This window comes from Marmota monax, unplaced genomic scaffold (assembly GCF_021218885.2).
Source record: "Marmota monax isolate L192 unplaced genomic scaffold, Marmota_monax_Labrador192_F-V1.1 WCK01_AAM20220418_F8-fsc00038, whole genome shotgun sequence".
Taxonomy (NCBI): Eukaryota; Metazoa; Chordata; class Mammalia; order Rodentia; family Sciuridae; genus Marmota; species Marmota monax.
Window position 1 is genome coordinate 11,316,768 of NW_026692498.1, and position 27,152 is coordinate 11,343,919.

Consider the following 27,152-nt stretch of genomic DNA (forward strand, 5'->3'; position numbering starts at 1 on the left):
ATGATCACAAGAACTGTACCCTAATCAGTCCACCTTAGTGGACTGAATGCAAGGTAACTGTAGGTAGGGGGACATGGCTGGAGAAGGTGGGTCAGTGGGGTATGACCTGGAAGGGTTCATCTTCCCCGAAGCCCCTTCTCTCTCTCTCTCTCTCTCTCTCTCCACTTTCTGGCTGCCATGAGCTGAGTGGCACTTCTCTGTCCCACCCTTCCGCCATTATGTTTTGCCTTACTTGAGTCCAAAGCAATGGACTCGGCCCATCATGGACTAAACCTCTGGAACTGGGAGCCCAAATAAACTTTTCCTCCCCTAAGTTGTTCTTGTCAGGTATCTGGGACACAGTGTCACAAAGTTTAATAACACTAGGGGCAAGATGATTATCTTAGCCAATCAGATTCATTTACTGTAGAATTTGAAAAAAAAACAAAAACAAAACACTTTTGAGGGAATTTACTGAAAGGGTGCTGACATAAAAAAGAAAGAACGCTGTCAAGTGGAGAAGGATAAGACCTGGGGTGATTTGGCGCTGGGTGCTACCACGGCCCCTGGATCCCATTTCCCACAAGCTGGTTGGAGTTGGTTTTTGAGTGAGCAAGAATGGTCTCAATCAATATCTAACTAGGTTTGGAATTTTAGGAGCATGGTGCCCTTGGGCTAAGCTCACAGCTGCTGAAAGGCAAAAGGAATGGCATTCGCCTGCAGGCCTGGTTGATATAAGCTGCACAGAGCAGATAGCAGTAGCCTCAGAGACCTGCTGTGTCACCATGGGTCTTGTCAATGCTAGACAAGTGAGGATGCATAAAAGGCCCGCTGCGGTTTAAGAAGCACTAACCGCACAGAAGGGACTCTTGCAATCTAGGGGCTTGGAAAACGGGTTACTTTGGGGAAAACGGAAGTTGTCCGGGGACACTTGGATCCATGGCCAGTCCTATAGCCAACTTATGGAAAGGAGTGCGCGGAGGCCCCGGGAGTCCGCGGACTGAGCCTAACCCACCCAAGGCCTTCCCTCGGTGCTGGGATTCCGCTGGTTCCGCCTCGGCGGCTCCTCCTGAGCAGCTCTGAGCAGACCTCCAAAAGTCCAGAACCGACACCCAGGGCCGAGAGAGAAGCCGCGGGCGTCCGCGCAGGCGCACTGGCTCCGGGAGCCCGTGGGCGGGGCCGGGCGAGGGGCGGGGCCAGAGGCCGGCGGGGCGGGGTCCGGTGGGCGTCCCGCGAGCGCGGCGCTGGAGGCCGCGACCGGTGGGAGACGGTGTCGTGGCAACTCCGAGGGCCCCGGAGCGGGCGCCTAACGTCGCGGGACGAGCAGCGCGGCCTGCTCCGGCGCCCGGACGCGGGAGGAGAGTCACATCCGGCGGGGGCGGGCCTCGCGGACCCCGGAAGTGTGGGCGCGGCTGCGGCTTTCCCGTGGCGGCGGCGGCGGCCCGCAGGTGAGCGGGGCTCTGGGGGGGGGGGGGTCCGGGTCCGCGGCCGGCGGGTGGGCGGAGCCGCGGGCGAGGAGGGGGCGGCGCCGGCCGCGGCTCCCGGTGGCCCCCGCCCGCCTCCCCTGGCCGAGGCCGGCGATTGGGCGCGAGGGGCGCGTGACTGCCCGCCGCCCCCGCCGTCCTCCACCTGCTGGTTCCTGGGCGGCTCCTGGCTCCGCGTCCGAGCGTCCTGCGGTCACAGAGGTGTCGTTAGGGCCAGTTTGCCCCTTGTACGGATGGGGAAACTGAGGCCCACGAGCGGCGTACGACTCTGGCCTGTGACATCCTGGCCAGTGCCCTTTCCCCAGGGCAGGGAGGGGACGGAACTTCCAGCCTGGACTCTGTTCGCGTCCTGTACCCAGGATTCCCAGTGGGATAGCCCAGCGACACTGAGCAGCCCTAACCCTGCAGGGGGTGTGTGTTCCCGGTGTGTGCCTGCTTCCTCCGCTGTCCCACTTTGTGGGCTGGGAAGGGGTTATCTGCGGCGGTGTTGAGTGACCGGGAGAGCTGGCCACACCTCGGGGTCTCGGCCACACCAGGGCGTGCATACTGCGAATGCCTCTCTTGACCTCGGGCAGCTTCACAGGCTCTGTTCCTTGGCCTCAGTAATATCCCCGTTCTTCAGTTGCTGCCCCAGGCCCTTTTCACCCTCTTCACCGGCTCTGCCCCTTCTGTCCTCGAGTCCCATTTCCTGCTGGTGCACCCAAAATGAGGCCAGTTGACTTAGTTCTGTGAACGTGGACCCTACAGCTGGAAGTGGCTGTGAGAAGGACTTGGGAGGGAGACTCTTTTGGGGCTGTTGTCCAGAGTCGCAGCCCTGGGCAGCCCTGATCCCTGATCTTTGGGGTTCTGGGTGGGAGGAAGGACTGTTGGGGTAAAATATTGGATGCTGACCTGAGTCTGTGTTCTTGGCAGTGGTCCTGCCCAGACAAGCCTTTTTCCTAGATTATCTTGGAACTCTGGCTCCCGGCCCCTGTCATTTCCATTAAGGAGGACGTTTTCATTAAAGACGTCTTCCTCTGGGCAGCTTCTAGAAGGTGGCTGTTTTGCAGAGCATTAGCTCTGATTTCTTGCTTGGCTGCTACACGCTGGTCACTATTGTGGCGGCAGTTTGAACATACTGGATTCTGAGAACACATCCAAGGATATGGTGATCCCACTTTGCAGATAAAGTGAGTGAGTCAGATAACTTCGCTAGTGTCAGCCAGTAAGTGACTGAACTGGAATTCCTGAACTTTGAGTCTCATTTCAAAGTGAGTGTGTCTTTAATTCTGTGATATTGCCCCAGGTTCCTCAGTTTTCCAAATTTGCTTGACCTTAAAAATCACCTCTGATGCTTGTTTAAAAAAAAAAAAAAGAACAAAACAAAAAACCCCAAACAGAGCCTTGCCTCTGGAAATTCCTGTGATATTTCCTGGAGGAAAACCCAGGAGGAACCGTCCCAGGAACCTCTTTTGAACGAGTGCGTTATGTGATTGAGAGTTTGTGGATTTGCTGGGCCACTGGTATCCTGGAAGTGGATTATTATTACTAAGGAGTCTTGTTTTCTTTTGCTTATTGCTTTGAAGCATGCCAATTTGTTGTTAAAAAGGACACTGGGATAAATAGCCATATTAATCATTCCTGGACAATGTTGGCTAGTAGTAGAGGGTTTTTCCAGATTGACATAATCAAGTCATTGAAGACCTTTTTTTAATCCAACTGGACCTCCGTTGTGGGAATTCTGTTGGCAGTTTCGTCGCAGGATCTGGAGTTTTTGGAAGGTTCTTGTTTGTTTCCAGATGGTTGCCCCATGGTGGAGAGATCTCTGTAATGGCAACAGTTTCGTAGCTTTTGCTAGCTACAGAGGCCTGTCTGCTAGTAGGTGCTGCTTCCATTCTTTCCTCTTTCTGATTTCACCAGTTGGGTGAAGAACCAAGCAAATATCAAACAGGTTTGTCTTGATTCAACTGAGGCTGACAAGTGGGGCCCCTGGGGCTTGGGATAGGCCTGAAAGAGGGGAGGGACCATCTTCAGGAACACCACATAACTCCAGTGAGGCAGGCCTAGCATCGAAGACCTGTCAGTATTTAAATCCCTCTGCTAATTTATCTGCCCCTCCTCAGCCAGAGTACAAGTAGTAAGAGGAACGACCCAAGCATTGTAGTATTACTTTATTCTCTCCCCTAATAAATATTGACTTCTAATTTAATTTCTTTATAAAAAGAAGACATACTTTGTATGATTTGATTTGCTTTAAATGTGCTGAGACTTGTTTTATGGCCCAGGATATGGTCTGTCTTGATAAATGTTCTGTGAGCACTTGAGAAGAATGTGTATTCTGTGGTCTCCGGGTGGAGTGTCCTGGAAATTTCAGTTAAGTCAAGTTGGTTGATAGTGTGGCCATGTCTTCTGTGCCCTTGCCGACTTTCTGCCTGCTGTTCTCTCAGGTGTCGGGAGAAGGTATTGCAGCTTCTGAAGGGGGTTGTGCGTTTGTCCAGCGCTCCTTATAGTTTTGTCAGTTTGGGTTTCATGTATTTTGAATTTCTGAAAGTGCATAAACATTTGTATTATATTTCCTTGATGAATTGACCTTATTATGAAATGACCCTTTTAATCCCTGGAAATATTCCTTGCTCTGAAATTTACTGCACCTAATATTAATTTAGCTAATTCAGTCTTTAAGAATTAGTGTTAGTGGCTGGGCGGGTGGTGCACGCCTGTAATCCCAGTGGCTGGGGAGGCTGAGACAGGAGGATCACGGAGTTCAAAGCCAGCCTCAGCAACTTAGAGAGGGCTTAGCAACTCAGTGAGACCCTGTCTCTAAATGAAATATAAAAAAAGGGTGGAGATGTGGCTCAGTGGTTGAGCACCCCTGGGTTCAATCCTCAGTACAAAAAAAAAAAAAAAAAAGGAATTAGTGGATCACCAGAATCCACAAATAACTCCTTCAACTCATCAACAGCAATCAGATAACCCAATTCAAAAATGGGAAAAGATCTTGAGTAGATATTTCTCCAAAGAAAAGAAACAGTAGCCAAAAAGCACTTGAAATGCAAATTAAAACCACAGTGAGATACCACTTCACACCCATTAGGATGATTATTATTTTAAGAAAACAGGTGTTAGTGAGGATGTGGAAAAAGTGAAATGAAACCCTTGTGCATTTTGGGTATGAATGCAAAATGGTGCTGCCAGTTTAGAAAACAGTACATTAATTCCTCAAAAATGAAACAGAGTTACCACAGGACCCAGCAATTCCACCTCTGAGTAGATACCTAAAAGAAGTGAAAGCAGGAACTTGAACAGGTATCTACACCATGTTCATAGCAGCACTGTTTACAGAGGACAAAAGGTGGAAGTAATCCCTTGTGCATTGACAGGTGAATGGTAAACAAATCGTGCTACATACCTTAGATAGACCATGATTCAGTCTCAAGGGGAAGGAAAATCTGATACACGCTGCAGCAGGATGGACTTTGAAGATGTTAAGCTGAATGAAACATGCAGTCAGAAAAGAACAAACATTGTGTCATTCTTAGAGGAGGTTTCCAGAGTAGTCACTTATATAGAAGCAGAGAGTAGGGGGATGCCTGGTGTTTGGGGGTTGCAGGGGGTAGTAGTGTCTAGTGGGCGTAGGGTTTCAGGTTAGGGGTAATGAAAAAGTTCTGGAGATGGACAGTTGTGATGATTGTGCCACAAAGAAAATGTGCTTAATGTCAAAGAATTGTGTACTTAAGCTGTGTACTTAAAATGCCCCAAATGGTAAATATTATGTGTATATTGTTACAGTTTTAAAATAGATTAAAAATTATGGTCTGTCTTTAAATCCTTTGACTTTTAAACTATTTGTGTCTTTATATAAAGTGGATTTCTTATAGGCAGCATACAGGTGGATGTTACTTTTTTTTTAGTTTTACAATTTGCCTTGTATTTCTATATATTTTATTTTTTACAATTTGCCTTTTAATTGACATGTTTAACATTTAATGTGATTATTGACGTTTGAGTTTAAATTTACCGGCTTGCTGTTTGTTTTCAAACTGTCCCGTGTTCTTCGTTCTCCTTTCCTTTATTTTTTCCTCTGACTTTTTTTTGGGATTGAGCAGTTTTTTACTCCCATTTCTTTCCTTTGTTGGCCTATGAGCTATAATACTTTTTAAAAAGCGGCTGCTTGAAGATACATGGTGTCGTCTGTCTTCAGGTGATTCTGTAGCACTTCACTGCAGGACTTTTCCTCCCTCCTAGTCTTGGTATTTTTATTTCTTCAAACAAATGTTACTGTCCCACTTTTTCTTCTACGTATGTTATAAATCTCACAATACGTTGTCATCATCTTTTGCTTTAAACAGTCATTTACCTTGAAGGAGATTAGAAAGAAAGGGGGGGCCTTTCGTATTTATTCTCTCGTACACTGTTCCCGGTGCTCCTTATTCCTCTGTTTTGATTGGGGTTCCAACTTGTTCCATGTTCCTTCTGACTTGAAGACTTCAAAGCCAGCCTCAGCAACTTAAGAGAGGTACTTAGGAACTCATTGGGACCCAGTTTTTAAATAAAATATAAGAAAGGGTTGGGGATGTGGTTCAATGGTTTGAGCACCCCTGGGTTCAATCCTCAGTACTGAAAAAAAAAAAAAAAAGATTAGTGTTAGTGGATCTCCAGAATCTCTAACATTTCTTATAGTTCTGTTTTGTTAGTGATGATTTCTTTCAGCATTTAGATGTCTAAGGAAGTCTTTAGTTTGGCTTTGTTTTGAAAGGTATTTTCCTTGAGTGTAGAATTAGTCTAGGCCGACTATTTTTCTTTCAGTACTTTAAAAGACGTTGTTCTAGAATCTCTGCTTGCATTGCTTCATATGAGTAATCTGCTGCTGAACTTAGTTTTGCTTTTTTTGTTCAAAACGTTTCTTTCCCCTTTCTAGATGATTTCTTATCATGGGTTTAAGCAATTTAGTTATGATTTTTTGGGGTGTAATTTTCTTGATGTTTCGTATGTTGGGATTAATTGAACTCTTTGGATCTGTGTGTTTATAGTTTCCATGAGATTTGGAAAATTTTCAGCAAGAAATTCTTTGAATATTTTTCTGTTCTTCTTTTCCCCCTCTTTTGGGAACTTCAATTATTTGTTTATAAGAGTGCTGCCTGAAGTTGTTCCACATCTCTCTGATCATTTTTTTCTCTCCAGTCTCTCTTTCTCTTTGTGATTTATTTTGGATGGTTTCTACTGTTATATCTTCAAATTACTGATCTTTTCTTCTCCTGTGTCTAGTCTGCTGATATTTCTATCCGTGTACTTTTAAATCACGGACAATGTAGTTTTCAATCCTAGAAGATTGATTTGGGCCTTAAAAAAAAAATCTTCCAAGTCTCTACTTACTGTGCTTAGTTTTTCTTTTAGTTTCTTGAGCATTTGGAATGTGGTTAAACTATTTTTTTTTTTTTTTAGAGAGAAAGAGAGAGAATTTTAATATTTATTTTTCAGTTTTCGGGGGACACAACATCTTTGTTTGTATGTGGTGCTGAGGATCGAACCCGGGCCGCACGCATACCAGGCGAACGCGCTACCACTTGAGCCACATCCTCAGCCCAATGGTTAAACTATTTTAATGTCCTTGTTTGCTAATTCTATTACCTATGTAATTTTTGGGTTTGTTTTCATTGATCATTTTCTTCATTATGGTCATATTTTCTTGTTTCATTGCTAGTATTTTTAAAAAATATTTTTTTAGTTGTCAATGGACCTTTATTTTTATCTATTTTTATGCAGTGCTGAGCCTTGAACCCAGTGCCTCACACATGCTAGGCAAGCACTCTACCACTGAGCCACAACCCCAGTGCTTGCTGGTAATTTTTGATTAGGTGTCAGATGTTGTGAATTTTACCTTTCTGGGTGCTAGATCTTTTTTACTCACATAAAATTCTCTTCATTGTTTTGGGAGGCTTTCTAAGTTACATGGAGACATTTGCTCTTAAGCTTTGTTAGCTAAGACCAGAGCAGCCTCTGGACCCGAGCTAATGCATTTCTTAGTATTTTCCCAATGACCTGTGTTCCATGAGGCTTTCCACGGTGGCAGGTGGCAACACATTCCTATCTTAATTTGAGACCTAAGGATTATTCCCTCTAACTCTGATGGGTACTGAATGGTGCTTAGTGAAGAAGTGGAAGGGACCCCCTGCAGGTTTCTGGAGTTACCTCATGTGGCCCTCCCTGGTTCTCTACCTTGTGAACACTGGCTGCCTTGGTCCTCCTGGGCTCCCCAATTCTTCCCAACTCCGTGCCGTGCCTGGAAACTCTAGGCAGCAGGCTGGGGCAGCTCTAGAACTCACCTGTTTCCTGTTCTCAGGATCACTCTTCTGGGCTTTCTGATGTCCAGTGTTTGGAAATGATTGGTTCATGTTTTGTGTGGATTTTTAGTTGTTTTAGGCATCCCTGTTCCTTTATGTTGGCCAAAAGCCAAAGTTCCCTATCCAGCGAGCACTTGTGGGTGCTCACGTGTGTTCAGCCTTGATTGTAGGTGCTGGGATGCTTTAGAAACGAAGATGACACAGGCTGAGCCCCCAGGGAGCTCACATTCTTGCTGGAGAACTTGCTGGTTGCCAGATCATAAAGCCTACGTGGCATTTACAGAGAACCATGGGAGGGCATGGGAGGAAGTGGCAAGGAAGCTCCATGGAGGGGCTGGCCCGTGGGGATAAGCAGGGTTTTCCTGATGATGAAGGGGGAGGAAAGAGTGTTCCTGTGGAGGGAACCGAGGTGTAAAGGCAAGGCGCTGGATGCCATGAACTCCCTGAGGGCAGGATCCCTGTCTTGGTCAAGTGACTGGAGCGTTGCTTTCTGTCCTGGTAGGACAGGGAAAGTTAGGGTGGAGTGAGCAGCCCAGGGGTGGTGGAGGGAAGGCTAGCTGGGAAGGGAAGTTCAGGGTCAGCTGATAATTGTCTGCAAAGCCAAGGACACAAGATTTTAAACAAAATACCAGAGCTTCACAACCTTCCATGGCTTCCAGTGCTCCCATATAATGCGTGTCTGGAGGTTCCTGGGATGTGTGGAAGAAGATGTGTCTCTTAGAATCAGGCAGGCGGCTGCTAGAAAGGAGGCCTGGGATGGGCATCCTGCAGGAGCCTGAGATGAGTCCAGAGCTCAGTGCAGCCCTGCTGCCACTACCTTTTGCCTGCCCGATGGTGGCCTGCCTGAGAAGTAGATATGAGGAGGCTCTGGCTCAGTTTCTCTTTTTCTGTGGCTGTCCTGTTGCCCTCACCACACCTTTCTGCCTGTTTGTAAATCTGCTGGACCCAGAAGTTCGTAGTGTCAAGCTTATCACTGTCAGAGGTGGGCTCTGCAGCCACCCCACCAGCTACAGCCCAGGATTGCCACAAACCAGTGGGAACAGCGTTCTCATCTTGTGCCTTGCAGAGACACACCTTGCATGACCCTGCACTGACTCCTGGATCTTTGTCCTGAATGTGTCTTTGCTTGGTCTTCACCTTCATTCTCCCTTAAGGGATGGTGGAACTTGCTTGCTTAGCTTGCTCTGTGCAGATTAGAAAGGTGGGCTGGGGAGGACTGACAGCTGTAGGTGGAAATCCTTTCCCGGCCCGCTGAGCAGTCGGGACACAGGAGAAACAAATGTGAGTTTGGTGGAAGATTTAGGATGTTCTTCTTTCAAGTCAGAGCCGCAGGCCAAAGAAGAGACCTCACCAAGTGGCTGGGTTTTACTGTCAGGGAGGCTACTTATTAAATCGCTTGTTTCTTGGCTGTCATATTGATCCAAGTTGGTAACTATTGATCTGATGACATCCAGCCATCGGAGTCATGCCACTCTGTTGACAGACGCTGTCTTGGAGGAATCTTCACTGTCTCCCTCGGAGTCCCCCGTGGGGGTGCTCGAGTTACAGAGCTAAGAATGAGGGGAGGCCCTGCGTTCAGCCACTGTGGGAAGTGCTGGAGCTTCCAGGTGCTAGCCCCCGTATCCCCACCACAGCCCTGTCCTGGAGAAGAAACTGAGGCACAGCGAGGTGGTTACCCGCACGCGGCCCAGCCAGCAGGTGATCCAGCACGCAGGGTTGTCCGCCTTCTGGACGCTGAGCTCTTCCCCCTGGGTCTGCCCCTTAGAGCTAGGGTCTGGAGGAGGCGCCGGGTCCCTTGTGCCTGCCTGAGGATGTGGGGCTTTAGCCTGGGCCCTGGTAAAGGAGTGGAGTTTCAGTGCTTGAATTGGTCGGGACTGCGTTGTGTTGGTTGGATTCTGAACACAATCTAATGGGTCGTACTCTTTTTTAAAAATATTTTTTTATTTGTAAATGGATCTTTTATTTATCTTTATTCAGTAATGAGGATTGAACCCAGGGCCTCACACATGCCAGGCAAGTGCTGTACCACTGAGCCCCAGCCCCAGCCCTGGGTCCTACTCTTTAGGAGGCTAGCGGCAGCTGTCAGTAATGACATTTATTAAGTTCATCCCCCCAGAGCCAGGCACTATTTTTCATGTGTGGTGCAGAGAACCTGGCCCCCTGCCAGGCCACCCAGGTTGAACTTCAGGCTCCACCACCGCCTCTCCTCTGCGAGAGCGCCTTCCGGGCTGCAGTGCTGTGGGGGTTGCGTGCTCTACTGCGCCCTCAGCGCATTCAGCATCCGAGCACTCTGTGAATCTTGTCCGCAGGGACTGTCATTGGTCCTGTTTTACTGATGGACTGTGTGGCTCGGGAGGGGAACAGAGAGGTAGTTAGTAAAGCCTGGTGTGACCCTCCCTTCTGCTGCAGAGCCCTTTCCTGTGCCCTGCTGGTAAGACATTACTGCTGACAGGGAGTGGAGAAGGGACTTGGGCAAGGGGGCGGCGAATGTGGCATCCGCAGGGCAGTGATTTGAGACTCAGCTATTTGGGGAGGAGGCAGGAGGAGCTTTTTAGCCTTCGGAAGGCAGAGGGAGCAGGAACAGTATTTTAAACCAGACTGACCCAGAGGTGCGTGGCAGCAGGTTGTAAGGAGGAGACGCCGGAGGCAGAAGTCTGGTGCCTGGGGCAGGGCGGCGATGGTGTGCTGGAGAGGCTTCCAGAGACTGACCAGGCAAAGCCATGAGCGGCCCGCTGAGTGACTGAGGCTGAGCTCACAGTGGCAGTGGTGGTTGGGAGGGGAATGGGGTTTGGGGGAGAGAAAACTTGGAGTTGGAGTCTCAGGACTGCAGGTGAGAGGTGGTCAGGTTTGGGAGGAGTCTTTGTACAGATGGGCGGGGTCACGCAGGGACAGCAAAATGCCTGGGTCCTTGGGTCCTTGCTGGGGCGTGGGCTCTGCAGCTTGCTGTCTGCACCCTGAGCAGCTGGTGGTTCTTCGCAGGGAGTGGAGAAGCCACTCCCGAGGGCCCCATGGCAGATGGGCTCGTCCCTCCAGGACCATTTCACTTGGGGACCCTGGTCTGGAGTTCCCAGTGGACCTGAGGAGCTGTAGGTCATTACATAATACCTCCTGGAAGCCTTACCCTGAGAGTGGACACGGCCCCACAGACGGACCTCTGTGCTTATTTTTGCCAGCTTTTGTTCTGTCGATGTGGTGCCTGTTTTAGAAGGCCACACCCTGTGCTGTCCCCTGGGATCAGCTCGTTCAGAGTCCTTTGGCGTGTGCCTCGCTGGCTGCCTGGCCGTAAGGTGTGAGGTGTGTGAGTCAGCGCGACCCAGTGCGGCTGGGCTAGCCTGCCTGCAGGCTCCTTCCAGCACCTGGCGAGTGGGATTCTCATGAAGTCCTTGCAGCCTGTGATGAGGTGGTGTTAGTCCATCTTACAGTGAGAAAGGCTGAAAAGTTTGCCCAAGGTTATACAGCTAGTAAAAAGGTCAGGCGGGGTTAAATCTGGAAATATTAGGCTCTAATACCTCATACTCTTTCTGCCACACTTCAGGCTGACTTAACTAGTCAGTGCTGAGGGCGGGGCGGACTTCCAACTCCCAGCCCAGCCATTGCGTAGAAGGAATGAAAACCAAAAAAATCCTCTCTTTCTATGGCTTATGCTCCAGTTTCTTACTTTCTTTTTTTTTTCTTTTAATCTTTTTTTGATACTGGGTATAAACGCAGGGACACTTTATCACTCAGTTACATCCCTGGCCTTTTTATTTTTATAAATTTTGAGACGGGTTCTCACTGAATTGCTTAGGGCCTTGCTGAGTTGCTGAGGCTGGCTTGAACTTGTGATCCTCTTTCCTCAGCCTCCTGAGTTACTGGGATTACAGGATGTGCCACCGTGCCTGGCATACTGCGGCTTTTCAATCTTGGGGAAGACAGAGTCAGTGATGTTTTGGGAAAGGTGGGGAGAACAGGACGGTTTGATTTCTTTTTATTGCCTCCTCTGGGAAGCCAGGAGTCTGAAACTTGGGTATGTGTCTAGAATCATTCTGTGAAAAGAAAAACTAGATCAGGTCAGCAAATATTTCCTCCTTAAGTGGCAGGATTAGGAAAGTTTCCAAGACAATAGTAGGTGTTTTTGACGTGAGGGGTCAGCTGGGGCCAGTTCCTTCAACACGTGCAGATTGAACTTTGCAGGTTGCTATGAATAACTTCTTCCAGTATTGTAGGTGGATGTGGGAAATTTATAAGAAACAGAGGGGCTTTATAACTCCCCTTGCAGTGTGATTTCAGGCTTGCTGGCAAGTTCAGTTGACTGGCAGCATGAGGAATGCGATTGGAGCTGCAGCTACCCTGCCCCGTTGCAGGGCCATTGGGAGATTCAATAGTAGCAGCCAGTTTGCTCGACTCAGTAGTGCACCCCAGGGGCCTCATTGCCCCTAATCATCAGGTGACCCCAAGAGGTGAAAAAAACAGTATTTGTTAAGTGCTTGGGAGTTTGCAAAGCCCTTTCAGGGTGCTCGCTTATCTGAATCACACAATAACCCCAAGGGAGAATTATCATGGTTCCCCATTTTCCAGGTTAGAAATCTTTGGTTAAGGGACTTATTCAGGGTCACACAGTTAAAGAGCCTGGAGTGAAGCGTGAACGCAGGTTGGCTGTGTGGGAACACTGTGCTGTTCCCTCTGCATCCTTGCAGAGAGGGCTGGCATTAAGTGGTTGGGCAGAGGAAAGGAGCAAGGGGTCCTGAAAGACTCTCTGACTGGCATGGACACTGTGATCTCAGTGTCCTCGTGGCTTAGGAATGTCTGCGTGTTGATTTTTGGCTGTACTTGGTCTTTCAGTTTTTTCTGGGGAAGGCTGCCTGACCAGGTGAACTCTGTTCTTGCTGAACAATCATGGCAGAGTTCATTCTTGATCAAGAATCATCAATACATTGCTTTTTTGTTTGTTTTTCCTATTTTAAGAATGGATCTGGAGGCTGCCTCAAGTTTGGGCCCTGGACTGCTCCCCCCAGAGGTTCTGCAGCTGCTTCTGCTCAGGAGTGGCTAGACATGGCACCACCTTTGGTCTAAATCCACTGGCCATTGTCTGCCTTCCGGCCTCCCGCCTTCCACTAGATCCTCCACTAGATCCTGTCACTCTTGCTCAAGGCATGTGGAACAATTTAGTTAAGACACTAAGTAACAAGAGCTGGTACGGTGGCCCCACCTGTCATCCCAGCAGCTGGAGGGAGGCTGGAGGATGGCAAGTCTGAGGCCAGCCTGGGCAGCTTGGTGAGACGGGCCTCAATATGAAATAAAAAGGGCTGGGGATGTGGCTCAGTGGTAGAGCTGCAAGCCCCTGGGTTCAATCCCTGCTGTCCTCTCCCCCCCCCCCCCCAAAAAAAAAAACTAAAATAATGAAAAGAAGCTGAAAGCTGTGCTCACAGCAGCAGGTCTAGATGCAGAGGGCCCCCTCCCCTCGGAGGCTGGCCTGTGAGGCCTGGGCTGCTGGAAATGCTGTCTCCTTGGCTCTGATGGTGACACTCTGGCTTTAAAGTCTCTGCCCCCCCCCCCCCAGGGGTTTGTGGCCAAAGGCAGTGTCTGCAGGCTGCCTGTGACATGTCTTTGCACTCCCCTCTGCCCATTTCTCCTTCCCACTTCTCTGTGCTATGTCATCCCTGCATACGTGGCTGGCAGAGGGTATGGTTTGATTTCAGGCTACACACCATAGCCCATGGGTTTTGGTGGTCCGCCGAGAGAGAGAGAGAGAGAGAGAGAGAGAGAGAGAGAGAGAAGCATTTATATTTATTTAACATTTATATTTATATATATTTGTACATGCATGCATCTCTCTTGACTTTGAATTGTCTGCTGAAACTTACAGCTGGGCGATGCGCCTGGGTCTGGGTCTCGGTCTCCCCCAGGGAGCTGGCGGGCCTGGCTGAGCTGCCTGCCCTCTTCCCTGCAGGAGGAACCTGGAGCCAGCTGGGTCCGTGCTCTGTGCCAGCGGGACACACTCCCTGGTGCTTAGCCTGACTTGCTGGCCAGGGCTTCGTAGGTGGCTGGGGTTGTCACCTCTGGTAGAGGTGAAAACTGGGGAGGAGACAAAACTTAAAAAGAAAGAACAGGGGGAAAAAGAAAAAATTCTTGCTCCTTCTCAGGGGCCGTTAGGCAGACAGTGGGGACTCATTTCTCTTCGTGGTGCAGAGACGGCGGATGTGAGCTCAGGCATGGCTTCTCTCCTCATTCCGAGTCTCATCGCCTCTCTACTGATGGCATCGCCCCCCCAAAGAGGTATTGTTCTGCTGTACCTGGGAATGCTGTGCAGCTGGGCCTCGCCATCCGTCCTGGCTCCCTGTAGGCCACTGAGATCCCAGTGGCTCCCATGCAGCAGGAGTAGCCCCTTCACCCCTTGCCCCACACCCTGCTTCACTGACCCGCCTCTCTGGTTCCTTTCACTGTGTTCACAAGGTGTGTTTTTTTTTTTAAATTGGCTTTTTAAAACCAAACAGTTCCTTGAGAGTAGGTTCAGTTTACACGTTAACGCTCTTAGGAAGAACCCAACAGATACATCTCTCTGCACCGTTTATCCTTCATCCCTTGATGTCGGGCCTTGCACAGTTCTTGGCACATAGTAATTGCTTAGTAAATGTCCCTTCGGTAAAGTCATGGAGAAGTGAAGGAAGCATGAGTAAGTGGAAGGAGGCTGTGTTCTCAGGTCCCTGTGCCTTGTACTTGTCCACCAGCTGACTGACTTTATTGGCAAGCTCTTTGATGTGCTGTCTGTGAGCCAGGCACGGGGGGTACAAAGGTGAATAAAGCAATCTTGTGTACAGGGGGGTTACCTTTCTCACCTTGCCTTCCTCTTCCCCTCCCCCAGTGGTTCATTCCAGAATCCCCCAGAGGAGCACCCAGCTCCGCTGGCCATTGGTGGTGGGAAGGGTCTGGGTCAGGACCCTGTGCCCACAGCCTGAGGAAATTGGACTTGTTAGGTTGTCCAGAAGCAAAAGCCCGTGGACTCTGGCTCGCCACGTAACATCCCACGCCCCCCCCCCGCTTTGTGACATCCCTGGTGGTGTGGCACTCTGAGAAGCAGCCGTTTGGATTTGCCCACCCTGTTGGCTGGCGGGGGGAGTGAGAGTGTTGCCAGCAGCAGATGGCCGGCTGTGGGGCCACTTCCTCAGACGCCTGCTCTGTGGGCCTTGGGCACAGTGGTGTCCGGTTCTCCCCTCCTTTTGTAAATTATGCACCCAGAGAACTGCTTGCTGCTTCTGCCCCTGCGGGGTGGCACTGAGGAGTGGGTGATACCTGACTTGTGAGAGCAGGGCACTGGCTGCCTCGGTGGCAGGTGCTGTGATGGATTTCAAAAGACAGTCCCTGCCTGGCCCAAGATGGGGGCAGTCCTGTGAGCCACCTCTACCTGGGAGGCGGGGCCCAGGGGTCAGTGGCTTGCTTGTGTGGCTGTGATCTCTGGATCTTATAAATAAACTCAGTCCCTGTCACACCCCTGTTATGGGCAGAGTAGGGACAGAGGAAAATACCAGAAGAGGGAAGAGACGGGGACCTCTGGCTGTTTGACCCCCAGAGGTTTGTAGGACCTTGAGCAATACCCTTTCTGTTTCTTCTGAGCCCCAGTTCATCTCTGGAATAGATGTGAGCAAGCCTCGTGCTCACTTTCCTTAGTAGGGTGGTTACATGAATGAACGGGAGGGTTTGCAAAGGGCTTTGATATCAGAAGAAATGGGCCACGTGACCATAAGGGTTGGTTTACCCGTTTTTAGAGGCGAGGAAAACTGAGCCCCTTTAGGGGAACTTTTGGCCTCCAGCTGTCTGGCAGAGTTGTTTGGAAGTCCTGAGCACCCTTCCTCTGGAAGAATTGAAGATGCGTGTCCCCACGGGTCAGCAGTGTGCTCTGAACCTGAGGAGAGAAGCCTGTGGGCAGAGGACCCTGAGAGAGGATGGAAGCACCTCGGCCCTTCCTTGTGGGCCTGGTTTCCTGGCCTGTGGGAAGCCTGGAGTATGATCCAATTGCAGTGGTATCAACCTAAGACAGGAGGCTGACGCCTAAAGGTCAGTTTTCCGATGACGGGTAAGAACCATATGTTGAATTGGACAACCTACCAGGCACGGTCCATAAGCCACATTAACCTCACTCCCCCACTGGCACCAAGGCCAAATTTGGGGGCCAACAGAGGTGAGGCAAAGAACCTCACCCCCCCACTGGTGCATAGACCTATCCACAAGTATGGCTGTATGCTGGACCGGTAGTCAGTGACGGGTATGATTCAATTGCAGTGGTATCAACCTAAGACAGGAGGCTGACGCCTAAAGGTCAGTTTTTCCCATGACGGGTAAGAACCATATGTTGAATTGGACAACCTACCAGGCACGGTCCTTAAGCCACATTGCTTGTTTAATTAATCAGAAGGGGGGAGATGCTGGGAGCCATTAGCCAAGTAGGTATGACAATTTCCTTGCCAGCGTACCCCATGTTGCTGACATGTTGCAGTGACATTGAATGTAAGTGACCTTGCTCAAGGACCAAGGCAGATTAGGGTGTTCCCGGTTTTAAGATAATCTTGTTTAGGGCGTTCCCAGTTTAGGTTCCAGGTTTAAGGTTTAAGATTATTCCTGCTGGGAATAGGGCGTATCCTGCTGCCTGAGTTCCCCTTGAGTTCTCACGGGATTCAGACAGTATATTTTGGAGATAGAAGCCCAGTGGAGGAGAATTTGGGCAGAGAACGTGGATTTCCCCAGAACGTGATTGTAGACGGCTGGTGTGAGTTCGGGAATAAAGAGTTGCTGTTTGAATCTACAAGCTGTGTGGTGGCTCGTGATTGTGTGCCCAGCCAGACTGCGGCATTAAGTCCTGATGAATCCAAATTTAAAAAGTTTAGAGTAAAAAGCGTTATTTTAAGTTTATCTTTGGGGGATATATACCCCCTTCCAATTCCCTCTTTTTGCTTTAATAAGTATATGTCTGTATCTAATAGTTGTCTTAGCTTTTTGCATTTTCTATCTGTGTAATACCTTACTTGACATTTTCAACCATTTTCTATCTTATTTCTATCTTCTAGTTTTTTTCCCTAAGGTTTGTATTTTTACCCTTAGTTGCTTATTTTCCTCCTAGTTTTTTTTTTTTTTCCTATTTTGTGGGTATAAAATTCTTGTCTTCCTACATTTTTTTTTATCTTTCTACATCTTCTTTATCTTTTTTCTTTTTAACTTTCTATACTTCTGTCTTTAAAGTTTTTCACTTCAAATTTTTAATCTATCTTTCTACATCTTTTCTCTTTTTTTACCTTTCTGTACTTCTGTCTTTAAAGTTTTTCACTTTAAATTTTTAATCTTCTTTATCTAAATCTTTTATCCTATTATCTTCCCATTTTTTTTAAGTAATGCCTTTAAGATTAATTAGGCTTCGAATGATGCAATAAAGCAATCTTTTTTCCGCCATGAAGGTATCTCGACCACCTTCAATTTAACCTTTTAAAGCCTTTTAATTATCATCTATACTGTACTTTTAAATGTACTTTTTCACCACCTACAACTTCACTCTTTTAAACGAGGCTTAGATTCTGATTAAATCGCTTTAATGTTAGTTTACATGGCTGCCCTTCAACCAAAGGCTTTTTTTTTTTTTTTTTTAACTCCATTGAGAAGCTTTGTCTCAATCTGCCATGTACAAATATCTTTTTTTTCTTTCTTCCTTTCTCAAGCTTTTAAAGTAAGTCTAGTTTCCTCAAAATCTTTTTAAATGGCATTTTACAACTTTTACTTTACCACATAGAGATTATCTCATCTAGAAACATTTCTTTTTCCTTTAACCTTTTATTATATTAAAATATATTTCCACATCTTGAATCTTTTTCTCTCTTTTTTAACCATTAACCCTTTTTATAAATTCACATTTTGAAACAACTCTTATAAAATTTCTGATTTAGACAAATTACTCCACTTTAATAAGATGAAAGACTTTCATGTTTTGATACTATAATACTATAATTGAAACCCAACTGAAAATTTTTCTACTCTTTGTATATAAATTACACATGATAGAATCTTAACACTTAGTAACCTTGTTTTAGCAAAGACACAGACACAAAGCAATATTAAACATTTTTCCATTTACCAATTTATGAAAACACACATAATGTTTAAATATATTACCTTATGGAACTTAATAAGTAAAGAGTACTTGATTTTATATTTAGTGGTTGATATTTTAACACTTCAGCTTTGTAAATTAATCAGATGTCTGTAAAAACCAAGATCTTAGACAAGTGTAGCAAACAGAACTAGCCATCTCTTTCTTGTTGAAGAAAAATCCTTCTGCAGGATACCATGATGGTCTCATTAATATACTTAATAACTCATCTTTAAAAAGCCATTTGCTACATTTTTGTATTTTATCAACATATGCCTTAACTGTTCTTGGTCTTACTGGGGTGCCTCCTTTCTCTAACAATTTCTCTTCCTCGGAGGCGAACAACTTCAAACCTTGAGTCAACCATTTTCCCCAGTTTGCCTGAGAAAGTTCTAGGAACAGGCAACTTGAAATAAAAACAAAATAAATCAAAACAAGAGCATATTGTTTTTTGAATTGGTCACCCATTCTTTCGCTCTTCCTCAAGGGTGAGAAATTTCACTTACCTCTAAGCTTCAGAAGTTCCCCGTACGGGCCACCAAATGCCGCAGTCTGGCTGGGCACACAATCACGAGCCACCACACAGCTTGTAGATTCAAACAGCAACTCTTTATTCCCGAACTCACACCAGCCGTCTACAATCACGTTCTGGGGAAATCCACGTTCTCTGCCCAAATCCACGTTCTCTGCCCAAATTCTCCTCCACTGGGCTTCTATCTCCAAAATATACTGTCTGAATCCCGTGAGAACTCAAGGGGAACTCAGGCAGCAGGATACGCCCTATTCCCAGCAGGAATAATCTTAAACCTTAAACCTGGAACCTAAACTGGGAACGCCCTAAACAAGATTATCTTAAAACCGGGAACACCCTAATCTGCCTTGGTCCTTGAGCAAGGTCACTTACATTCAATGTCACTGCAACATGTCAGCAACATGGGGTACGCTGGCAAGGAAATTGTCATACCTACTTGGCTAATGGCTCCCAGCACTGGAGTAGCAGAGGCGTCATCTTTTAATGCGCCTCCTGTGTGGTGTTGGCCACAGCTTGGGCCCTCTTCTCATGAGCAGTCGGTCAGTGTCTGCTCTGGGATCCTGGTAACGCGGCGGCCGCCTCACTTGGCGAAGCTCCTTGTTTGTGGGACTGCTAATCTGGAGCCCAGGCCCAGGTGTGATGGGCAGCTTGGAATCGTCTCCACGCTCACACAGGGCAGCCACGGGAACCGTAGGAAGTGCGTTTGGGATTCTGGGCAGAGCCTCACTTGGCAGGAACTGCACAACTCACATTCTCACCTGCCTCTGCTGTGACCCTGTTGACAGACCCCTTGTCCCCTGGGGTCCTTGCCTTTTCATGTCGGGGGGGCTCTATCCACCTGAGTTCCTGGGGAGTGTTGAGGATGGGGAGGATAAAGACAGTAGATGCCAAACCAGCTTGACCCCAGCAGCTTAGTTAAAATTAAAACGGCATTTAAAGTTAACTTCTGTGCCCTGGAGATTCTGAAGTTCTACATCTGGAGGAGGGCTGAGGTCTTTGGCTTTAAACGAGTATCCCAGGTGATTTTGATGCACCTGCCAAGAACCCAGGACCCGTTAAGACCCTGCCACTTCCAAGCTGTGTGGCTAGTGGCTTCCTCTAACCTTCCTCTTTCGGGATGGGGTAATATCCACGCCCACTGTTGACGATGGTTGTCAGGCTCTTCAGATGCTCACACAGTACTTACCATGTTCCAGGTCCCCTCTGTCAGATGGAGAAACTGAGACACCAATAGGTTAGATAACCCAGCTCGTGGGGGAGCCAGGATTCCAACCCAGGTAGTCTGAGTCCAGAGTCTTTTCTCCTAACCTCTAGGAGGCCAGTGACTCTCATAAGGACCCCGAAGGTCTCCCAGGCTCTTCCTGGTTATGCATGAGCTCAGAGCAATTTTCATAATAGTTCTGACACCTTTGCCTTTTTTACTGCCTTCTCGTGTGCACGGTGGCGTTTTCAGAGCATGCCATTCTGGTGGCTGATGTGCTGTGTGCTGTGTATATTTGTGTGTGAAACATTTCTCATTTGTAGTTTCTAATATGGTATGTACTAAAGCTGTGATCCACATGAGTGAACTTTTTGGGGACCTTAGTAATATTAGGAGTGAAGAGGGTCCTGAGACAAAAAGTTTGCCAGTCTCTTTGAGACTCTGTTGCCTTAAAGTCCAGCACCTGGCAATACCATTCCAGGGTAAGTAATTGGGGGAAGTTGGGGACTGTCCCAGGGCTCCCGAGATGAGTAGGAATTTCCATTGGTGAGAGCAGGTCCTGACCCTGTGGGCTGCTTCTGCAGATGGAACTGCTGTCGGTGCTCTTGGTGTGTGGTCAGCCAGCTGCCCATGCGGGGCTTCCATCCTCCACCTGCAGCACAAGCTGCACGTGGCCCTGACTGCAGGAGTGAGCAGATGCTGTTTGGTGGCAGGCCTCTCCCTGGATGGTGCTGTTCTGCACATGCTGCTGTGGCCCGGCAGGTACTCTGGAGGCCTTGGTAACCCCGCACAATCTCTGTGATGTTGAAATCTTGCACTCATACTTGTTTTAAGCAAGGCCTGCGCTGGCCCAGGCTTGGCTGGTGTTATCTCCTTGAATCTGCGAGGGAGGCGCTGTTGCTTGGCCCAGTTTGTGGATGAGGTGCTTGAGGCTCAGGGAGGTTCCAGTTGGGTGAGGCCCACGGCTGGCAGTGCAGGCTCTAGACTCGCTCTGGCTCTGTGACTGGAGCCTGTGAGCTCATGAGTCTTCATCGCTTTGCTCCTGGTTGTGGCAGGCCCGCGGGCTTGCGCTGGAACAGCAGTGTGCCTCACAACTCTGCTGCACCCCACGTTCTTCTCAGGCTGCCGTTCTCTGCTCTAGCTTCTAGAGCGAGGGTTTTGGCACAGCAGGGTGAGGCATAGACAGAGGCCAGTCTTGAATTTTGGCTTTGCTATTGCTGGCCACAACCAACCTAATCTTTCTGATCCGCCATCGGTGTATGGGACAGTTGCTGCCACCTTGTGTTCTTAACTGTGCAGGTGAAACTTGTGCTGTGGCTGTTCAGAAGCCAGTGAGCTCCATTGTGACAGGACTTTCCTGAGGCGTTCTCTTTCCAAAAGACTGGCCCTGAACCAGCTGCTTCATGACTGCAGGAGGGACTGTGGGTCCTGGCCCTGGCCTGGCCTGCTGAAGGGGAGGCTGCAGGTGGGCTGGCTACCTGCAGGGTGATGGGTTGGCCATGCTGGCTAGTTCAGTCCTGGACTAGTTCAGTCCTCAGTGAATGACCAATACTGGTGATGCCTTTTTTGGATAGCTCTTCATTAGTAGGGTGACCACATAATTTGTTTTTTAAAGCAGGATATTTTTGAGCATTAAAGGCATTACCATCAATAGGGCATAACCAAGGGTGGAGACCAGACTTTCCTGGCAAAAGGCAGGAATCTCGCCTGTCAGTCTCCCCTTTCACCTTCCCAACAGCCCTAGAACATGCCTTTCCCTCCCTATTCTGGTAGAGAAGCAGCCCTGGAGAGGGGACTTCTGTCTGTCACTGTGGTTCTTGCTTCCCAAACACCTTGGCTGAGCCATAGCGTGGCTCCCGAGCTGAGTGCCCACAGAGGGAATGGTGGGGACCCTGGGACCCTTGATTGCTGTGGTGCTGGAAGCTTTTGAAAACTAGCAACGCTGGTAATGAGAAGAGCCCAAACTGCAGCTAGAAAATGCATGGCTAGAAAAGATAAAAAGCATAAAAATAGCCAAGCGCCGTGATGTACACCTCCAATCCCAGTGACTCGGGAGGCTGAGTTGGAGGATCGCTTGGCAAGTTCAAAGCCAGCCTCAGCAGCTTAGTGAGACCCTGTCACAGAATAAAAAACCACACGGGCTGGGGATGTAGCTCAGGGGTAGAGTGCTCGTCTAGTACGAGTGAGGTTCTGGGTTCAGGCCCTGGGGAGAGGCATAAAGATGGAGAATCCTGCCAACAGAAAGGAAGGGCATGCCTGGTCCGTGCTTCCTCTTCTCTGTCCCAGCTTCCCTTCTGGGCTGGCTGTGATCCTTTTGTCACACAGATGATGGGTGACCCTCTGGGCAGTGGCAGGGAGAAGACCACTGACACCAGCTCTCTGTCAGAGCAGGCGGCCTGTTTGGGTCGGTCGATTTCTTTTCCTCCTGACTGCCTGAGAGGCCAATTCAGTGATTCTTTTTCTGCTCTGATGAGGCCATACATATGACAGTTCATTTTGGTGACGCGTGGAGAGGACTGCAGTGGCGGGGAAACCTGGTGCTCTAAATATAACAAGCGAGGACACAGCGGAGCCTGTGGTGTGGAAGCAGCAGCGCTCCCGCATGTGGGGTTGCTGTATTTCTGGTTCAGACAGAAATAGATGCCCACGAGAGGGCAGGGTGGCCTCCGCACTGGCAGGTGGCCTTCGGGCAAATTTAGTCTCCATTCCTACTGCCTGACGCACTCCTTCCTTCCTGCCGCTCCTCAGAGCTTTATCTAGTGCCCCTGCGGACGGTGATCTTGCCTGTGGCGGTGCAGCGGCCTTCCCATGCCTGTTGCTCATGGTTTGGGTGAAGGAGGCGCCTTGGTCTCCCTGGGGAGAGCGCGGGCGGAGCTGCAGGAGTGTCTCCCTCCACTCTGCCCCCCCTGAGTTCCCCTGTGAGGTGGTGCCATGATAGAACTCCTGCTTGTTTTTGACAAGTAATACGTGGGCTCAGGTCTACCTTTCTCCCTTCCTGCTGCCCCTTCCTCACTTTGGTGTCACTCTCTGTTCGCAGGGAAAGATGGAGACCCTGAAAGATAAGACCCTGCAGGAGCTGGAGGAGATGCAGAATGACCCGGAGGCGATTGACCGGATGGCTTTGGAGTCCCCTGAGGTAGAGAGGCTGTTGCAAGGCCCAAGGAAGACCAGCAAACTTTTCAAGGGTTTTATTTTATTGGGAGTTTTAGCTAAACTTATCTCCCTTTTCTGTGGATTTCAGAAAATCCACAGAAAAGGGAGGTAAGGTTTGGGCCAACCAGAGGGTCCCCTGAGATTGCATGCCAGTTCTTGGGTCATCTGGGAACCTAGGGAATGGTAGGGAGCCCCCATGTGGACTTGGACCCCTGAGCCCTCCTAGGGACCCGGCAGCCCCAGGAGACTGCACACTTGCTCCAGCCTGAGTCAGCAGGTTCCTCAAGGTGTGGCTTGGTGCCTGCCTTTTCCCCACAGTGGACCTGTGTGACCCCGAGTTTTCAGTGACTCTTACACTTGTAGGCACCCTTCTTGGCTGGGTGTAGCTCATTGCTGTTTGATCTGTTCCCGTCAGAATCGGTACCTCATCTTCTTAGCTCCTAGTCAGAGTCCTCGTGGGAATACACACAGTTTTACACTTAACATTGGACTTTCCCTGCTCTCCCTGTCTCTATCTACCTCCTGTGATCCTGTGACTTCCTGCAACGTGAGAGAGGCCAGGTGACTGACTGTGGCTACCCAGCTGGAAATATGCTTGGTCGCCCCTGAGTGGCTGCAGCCTGCCTAGTGCTCTAGATGCTTCGGCCTCATGGCCCTAATGTGGGGGAGACACAAGCACAGACAGCACCAGCTCACCTGAGTCACATTTGGATCATATTCTCATATTCACTGATGAACTGGTACAGTGTCTTCTGTGGATTCACAGTGTATTAAAAAAATCAAAGGAAGCTGCCCTGTCCAGCACTCCCTGCTCGTCCCTCCCCAGAGTACTTCCCTTGCTCTCGGGATGCCCAGTTCGATGTGTTCCCTGCTTCTGCCCTCACTGTGCTCTCTGTCCACCCGCTGCTCCTCCACCTGGGGGACAGAGGAGGCTGGGGATTAGGTTGGAAGCTCTCCTGGTGGGCAGAGCGCCAGGAGAGGTCCTGAGACTCCTCATGGTGTGTCCTGCTGTCCTGAGGCAGGGTGAACTTATTCATCCGGGATGGGAAGCAGAGGCTGTCTTGGTTAATTAAACTTACGGCCAATTCCTATGGTTAACTGGGCTGTGAGCTTTGCCCGCACCTGTCTTAACCTGGCACAGGTGCTGAGCTGGCTCAGGTCTTCATTCTTTTCTCTTCTACTCATTTCTCACACGTGGGTTGACTGTCCTTTACTCAAAGTGCTTGGGACCAGAAGTATTTCAGAGTTTGGAGTTTTTTGGATTTTGGAATATTTATGTAGACTTTACTCCAAAATCCCCAAATCTGAGATCATCTGAAATTCAAAACTTTTTAAGTGTCTGTAGACACTCAAAAAAGCTTTGGATTTCTTAGCATTTCAGATGTGGATGTTTTGGATTAGGGATGCTCCGTGTGTGTTAAGCACCAAGTACTTCATGAGTCTGTCATGAGCACAGCGTTATGGGGACTCCAGTTCCAGTGGTGCATGGAGCTTGGCAGAAGCAAACCTTTACATAATTATCTTTAGTTGACTTCCAGCTGAGCAGGCTGGTAGGATCTGTGTGATTCAGCCTCTATGAAACACCCTTGAGGAAACAACCTCTTGGGCAAAAGGCACTGGAATCTTGTGGCATGTAGCTGTGCCTGACCAATCAATTTGAAGGCTCCGAGGGAAGGAAATTATTCAGTGTGGACTGGGCAGAAACAAAACAGGGCAGGCTACTCAGACTTTCCAAGAACCTTTGAGTAGCTCTTTTGCCATGGTCCATGGCAAAAGATAATTGAGTAACTGGAATTGTGAGAAGAGAGAGGAGCCCCTGTGGTTTGGAATGTGATCGTGGCTTGAAAAGGGAGTTGGTAGGAGCTGTTTTTTCTGCATAGAAGAGAGTGAACTGAGGGACCAGCGCAGGCTGAGTGATGTGCTTGGAGCAGGGTGTAGGATGCATGTTGACGGTGTACAAAGGAATAGGAGAAGGCTTCATGGTGACCCCCTAAAGGAGAAAAAATTGAAGTGATTGTGGGGAGAGGGAGCAGAAATAGGACACGTTTTAGAGGAGAATGACGCAGTCAGGCTTTGTAAGTTAAGAGGGGGCATGCGGTAGAGGTGCGGGCATGCCCACAGGCCCCGGCCCGTCGGGTGCCTGGACAGGAGGCCATGCCCTCTGACTCAGCCACATGAGTGAAAATGATTTCCGCGGCTGACAGATAGAGTGAAACTCACCAGGGTCTACAGGTCAGGGTGCCCATCTGGTTGCCGAAAGGGTGTGTGTGGCAGCAAACCCAGGCGAAGGGGCCGAGCGTTTGGGCTGTGGGCTGGGCATACGCTGGGCGCTGCTGTCCCTGAGTCATGGAAGCCTCCTTATGGAGGGGAAAGCTGTGGCTTTCCTTTCTCTAGCGGCCTGCCTCATAGTGTGGGCTTGAGGCCCTGCGGCAGGGGATCAGCAGGTGGGAAAACCTCCCCCAGCGCCCTCCTCAGGACTCCCTGGATTCCCGTGGGCTACTGTTGCTGGTGGAGCATGGGCCAGTCTGGCCTGGGTCCCCAGTGCTGGTGCTGGTGGCGAAGCTGAATGGCTCAGGGAACCCATCTTCCCTGAGGAAGCTGGTCTTGCTGAGCTGTACCCTGACCCCTGTGGTGGTCCCCTCTGGTGGTGCCACGAGGTGCTGTGGTATGTGGTCCCCAGCCTCTTGGGGTGGTGGGCCTGACTCTCCAAACCTCCTCAACAGATGGGTAGGGCTTCGTGCACAGGGTGGCTGGGCAGGGTTCTGGCAGCTGCACCACCCAGCTGAGGGGCACAGTGCTGCCTGGCTTGGGGAAGTGTTTTCAGCAGGGCACGTCCAGGGTGGCTCATCTGTACAGTTTCTAGGCAGGACACATGCGGCGGGTCTCCTGCATCAGCATCGTGGTCGATGCCAGGATCCTGGCTCCCCCATCCCCTCAGAATAGCCTGACTTCCGGGCATCATGGAGTGTCCAGCTTGTGTTCTGCTGGGCCATCTTAGTCCTCCTTAGTCCACTTGACTCAAGTGTGGGGTTAAGTGGTTGGGACTTTGATCCTGTCCCTCGTGTGAAGCCTCTGGCTTCTCCTACAAATCGCTTCCCTCCCTCCCTGGAGTTCTGCAGTCATGGTGGCCTTGGCAGGCTGTTAACCTTAATGCCAGTTTCTCGTGTGTGTCCCCCACCGGGCTGCCATGTTGTGGATACAGTGAGGCACCCAGGCCAGGGTGCCTAGTGCAGGGTCTGAACCCAGGCTCCTCTGCCTGTGCTTAAAGGCCGAGCATCACCCAGTGTCCCCAAGATGAGTAATGAACCCAGAAGCCCTTAGCCCAGGGACAGTTGTTCTTACTGTTCGTTTTCCTACTTTTCTAGGTCCAGGACCTGCAGTTGGAGCGAGAGATGGCACTAGCCACCAACCGGAGCCTGGCTGAGCGGAACCTGGAATTCCAGGGACCCCTAGAGATCAGCCGCTCAAACCTCTCAGACAAATACCAGGAGCTGCGGAGGCTTGTGGAACGGTGCCAGGAACAGAAGGCAAAGCTGGGTAGGGACAGCTGGCCCTGGAGAGTGCTCTGGTGGCTCCCCTGTTAATGCAGGGGCTGCATTCGAGGTTGGACTGGGGAGGGCAGCTGGAGGACAGGAAAGGGCCAGCAGCCAGGGAGGCCCTGAGCTGAGCGCGCTCCATACACAGAGGAGTGTAAGAGTAGGGGTCCTGCTGTTATTCACCTTGTCTAGATGAGGAAGATGAGGCTCGGAGAGGTTCAGGCACCCGCCTGAGGTTACAAAGCTAGAAGTTGGTGGTGTTGGGATTGGAGTCCAGAGGGCCTGCATGGCTGGCCAGCAGTGCGGACAGGTTGGTGAGCTTTCCCCTGTGGGGCGAAGCAGCATCAGGATCCAGTCCCTTCCCTTCTGGGGCTGGTATCGGGGAGCTGCTTGGCTGAGCCCTTGAGTGGGCTCTCCTGCCCCACTCTACTCAGGAGTGGGATCGTCAGAGGGAACGGGCCCAAAGGGCCCAACAGACCTACCCCAAGGGACTCTGCATAGATTCCAGGTGGCAGCTGGGCTCTGTATGTGCAGAGGGTATCCTGAGCGCCTCTCACAAGCAGTCAGTGTTGAGATGCCAATCTTTCCTGCCCTCCCTTCCAGAGAAGTTCTCCTCAGCATTCCAGCCAGGGACCTTGTTGGACCTTCTGCAGATCGAAGGCATGAAGATCGAGGAGGAGTCTGAGGTGAGGTGGAGAGTCGATGTTCCTCTGCAAGCGACCCTTGGATGGGGTGTGGGTCCATGGGGCAGGGCGCTCATGATGAACACCCGTGTCTGTAGAGCAAGAGATGGGGGTGGGCTTGGTAGGTGGCAAAGGAAGAGGGTATCTGGGGTCCAG

At 49.7% G+C, this 27,152-nt stretch overlaps 1 protein-coding gene across 3 annotated transcripts in view; it reads left to right on the forward strand.

Annotated features, from left to right (window-relative positions):
- Positions 1 to 1,208: 1,208 nt before the first annotated feature.
- Vps37c (VPS37C subunit of ESCRT-I) overlaps positions 1,209 to 27,152 on the forward strand; it is a 29,120-nt gene continuing 3,176 nt past the window's right edge. Inside the window, exons 1-4 of one of the 3 annotated variants that reach the window (XM_046445626.2) lie at positions 1,209 to 1,427; positions 22,662 to 22,760; positions 26,143 to 26,314; positions 26,917 to 26,999. In XM_046445626.2, coding sequence (XP_046301582.1) covers positions 22,668 to 22,760; positions 26,143 to 26,314; positions 26,917 to 26,999 — 348 coding nt within the window. In that variant the 5' untranslated portion in view covers positions 1,209 to 1,427; positions 22,662 to 22,667. Of the gene's footprint in view, positions 1,428 to 1,593; positions 1,888 to 10,022; positions 10,152 to 22,661; positions 22,761 to 26,142; positions 26,315 to 26,916; positions 27,000 to 27,152 lie in introns of those variants that run through there. The other 2 variants (XM_046445627.2, XM_046445625.2) reach the window with 2 other exon arrangements.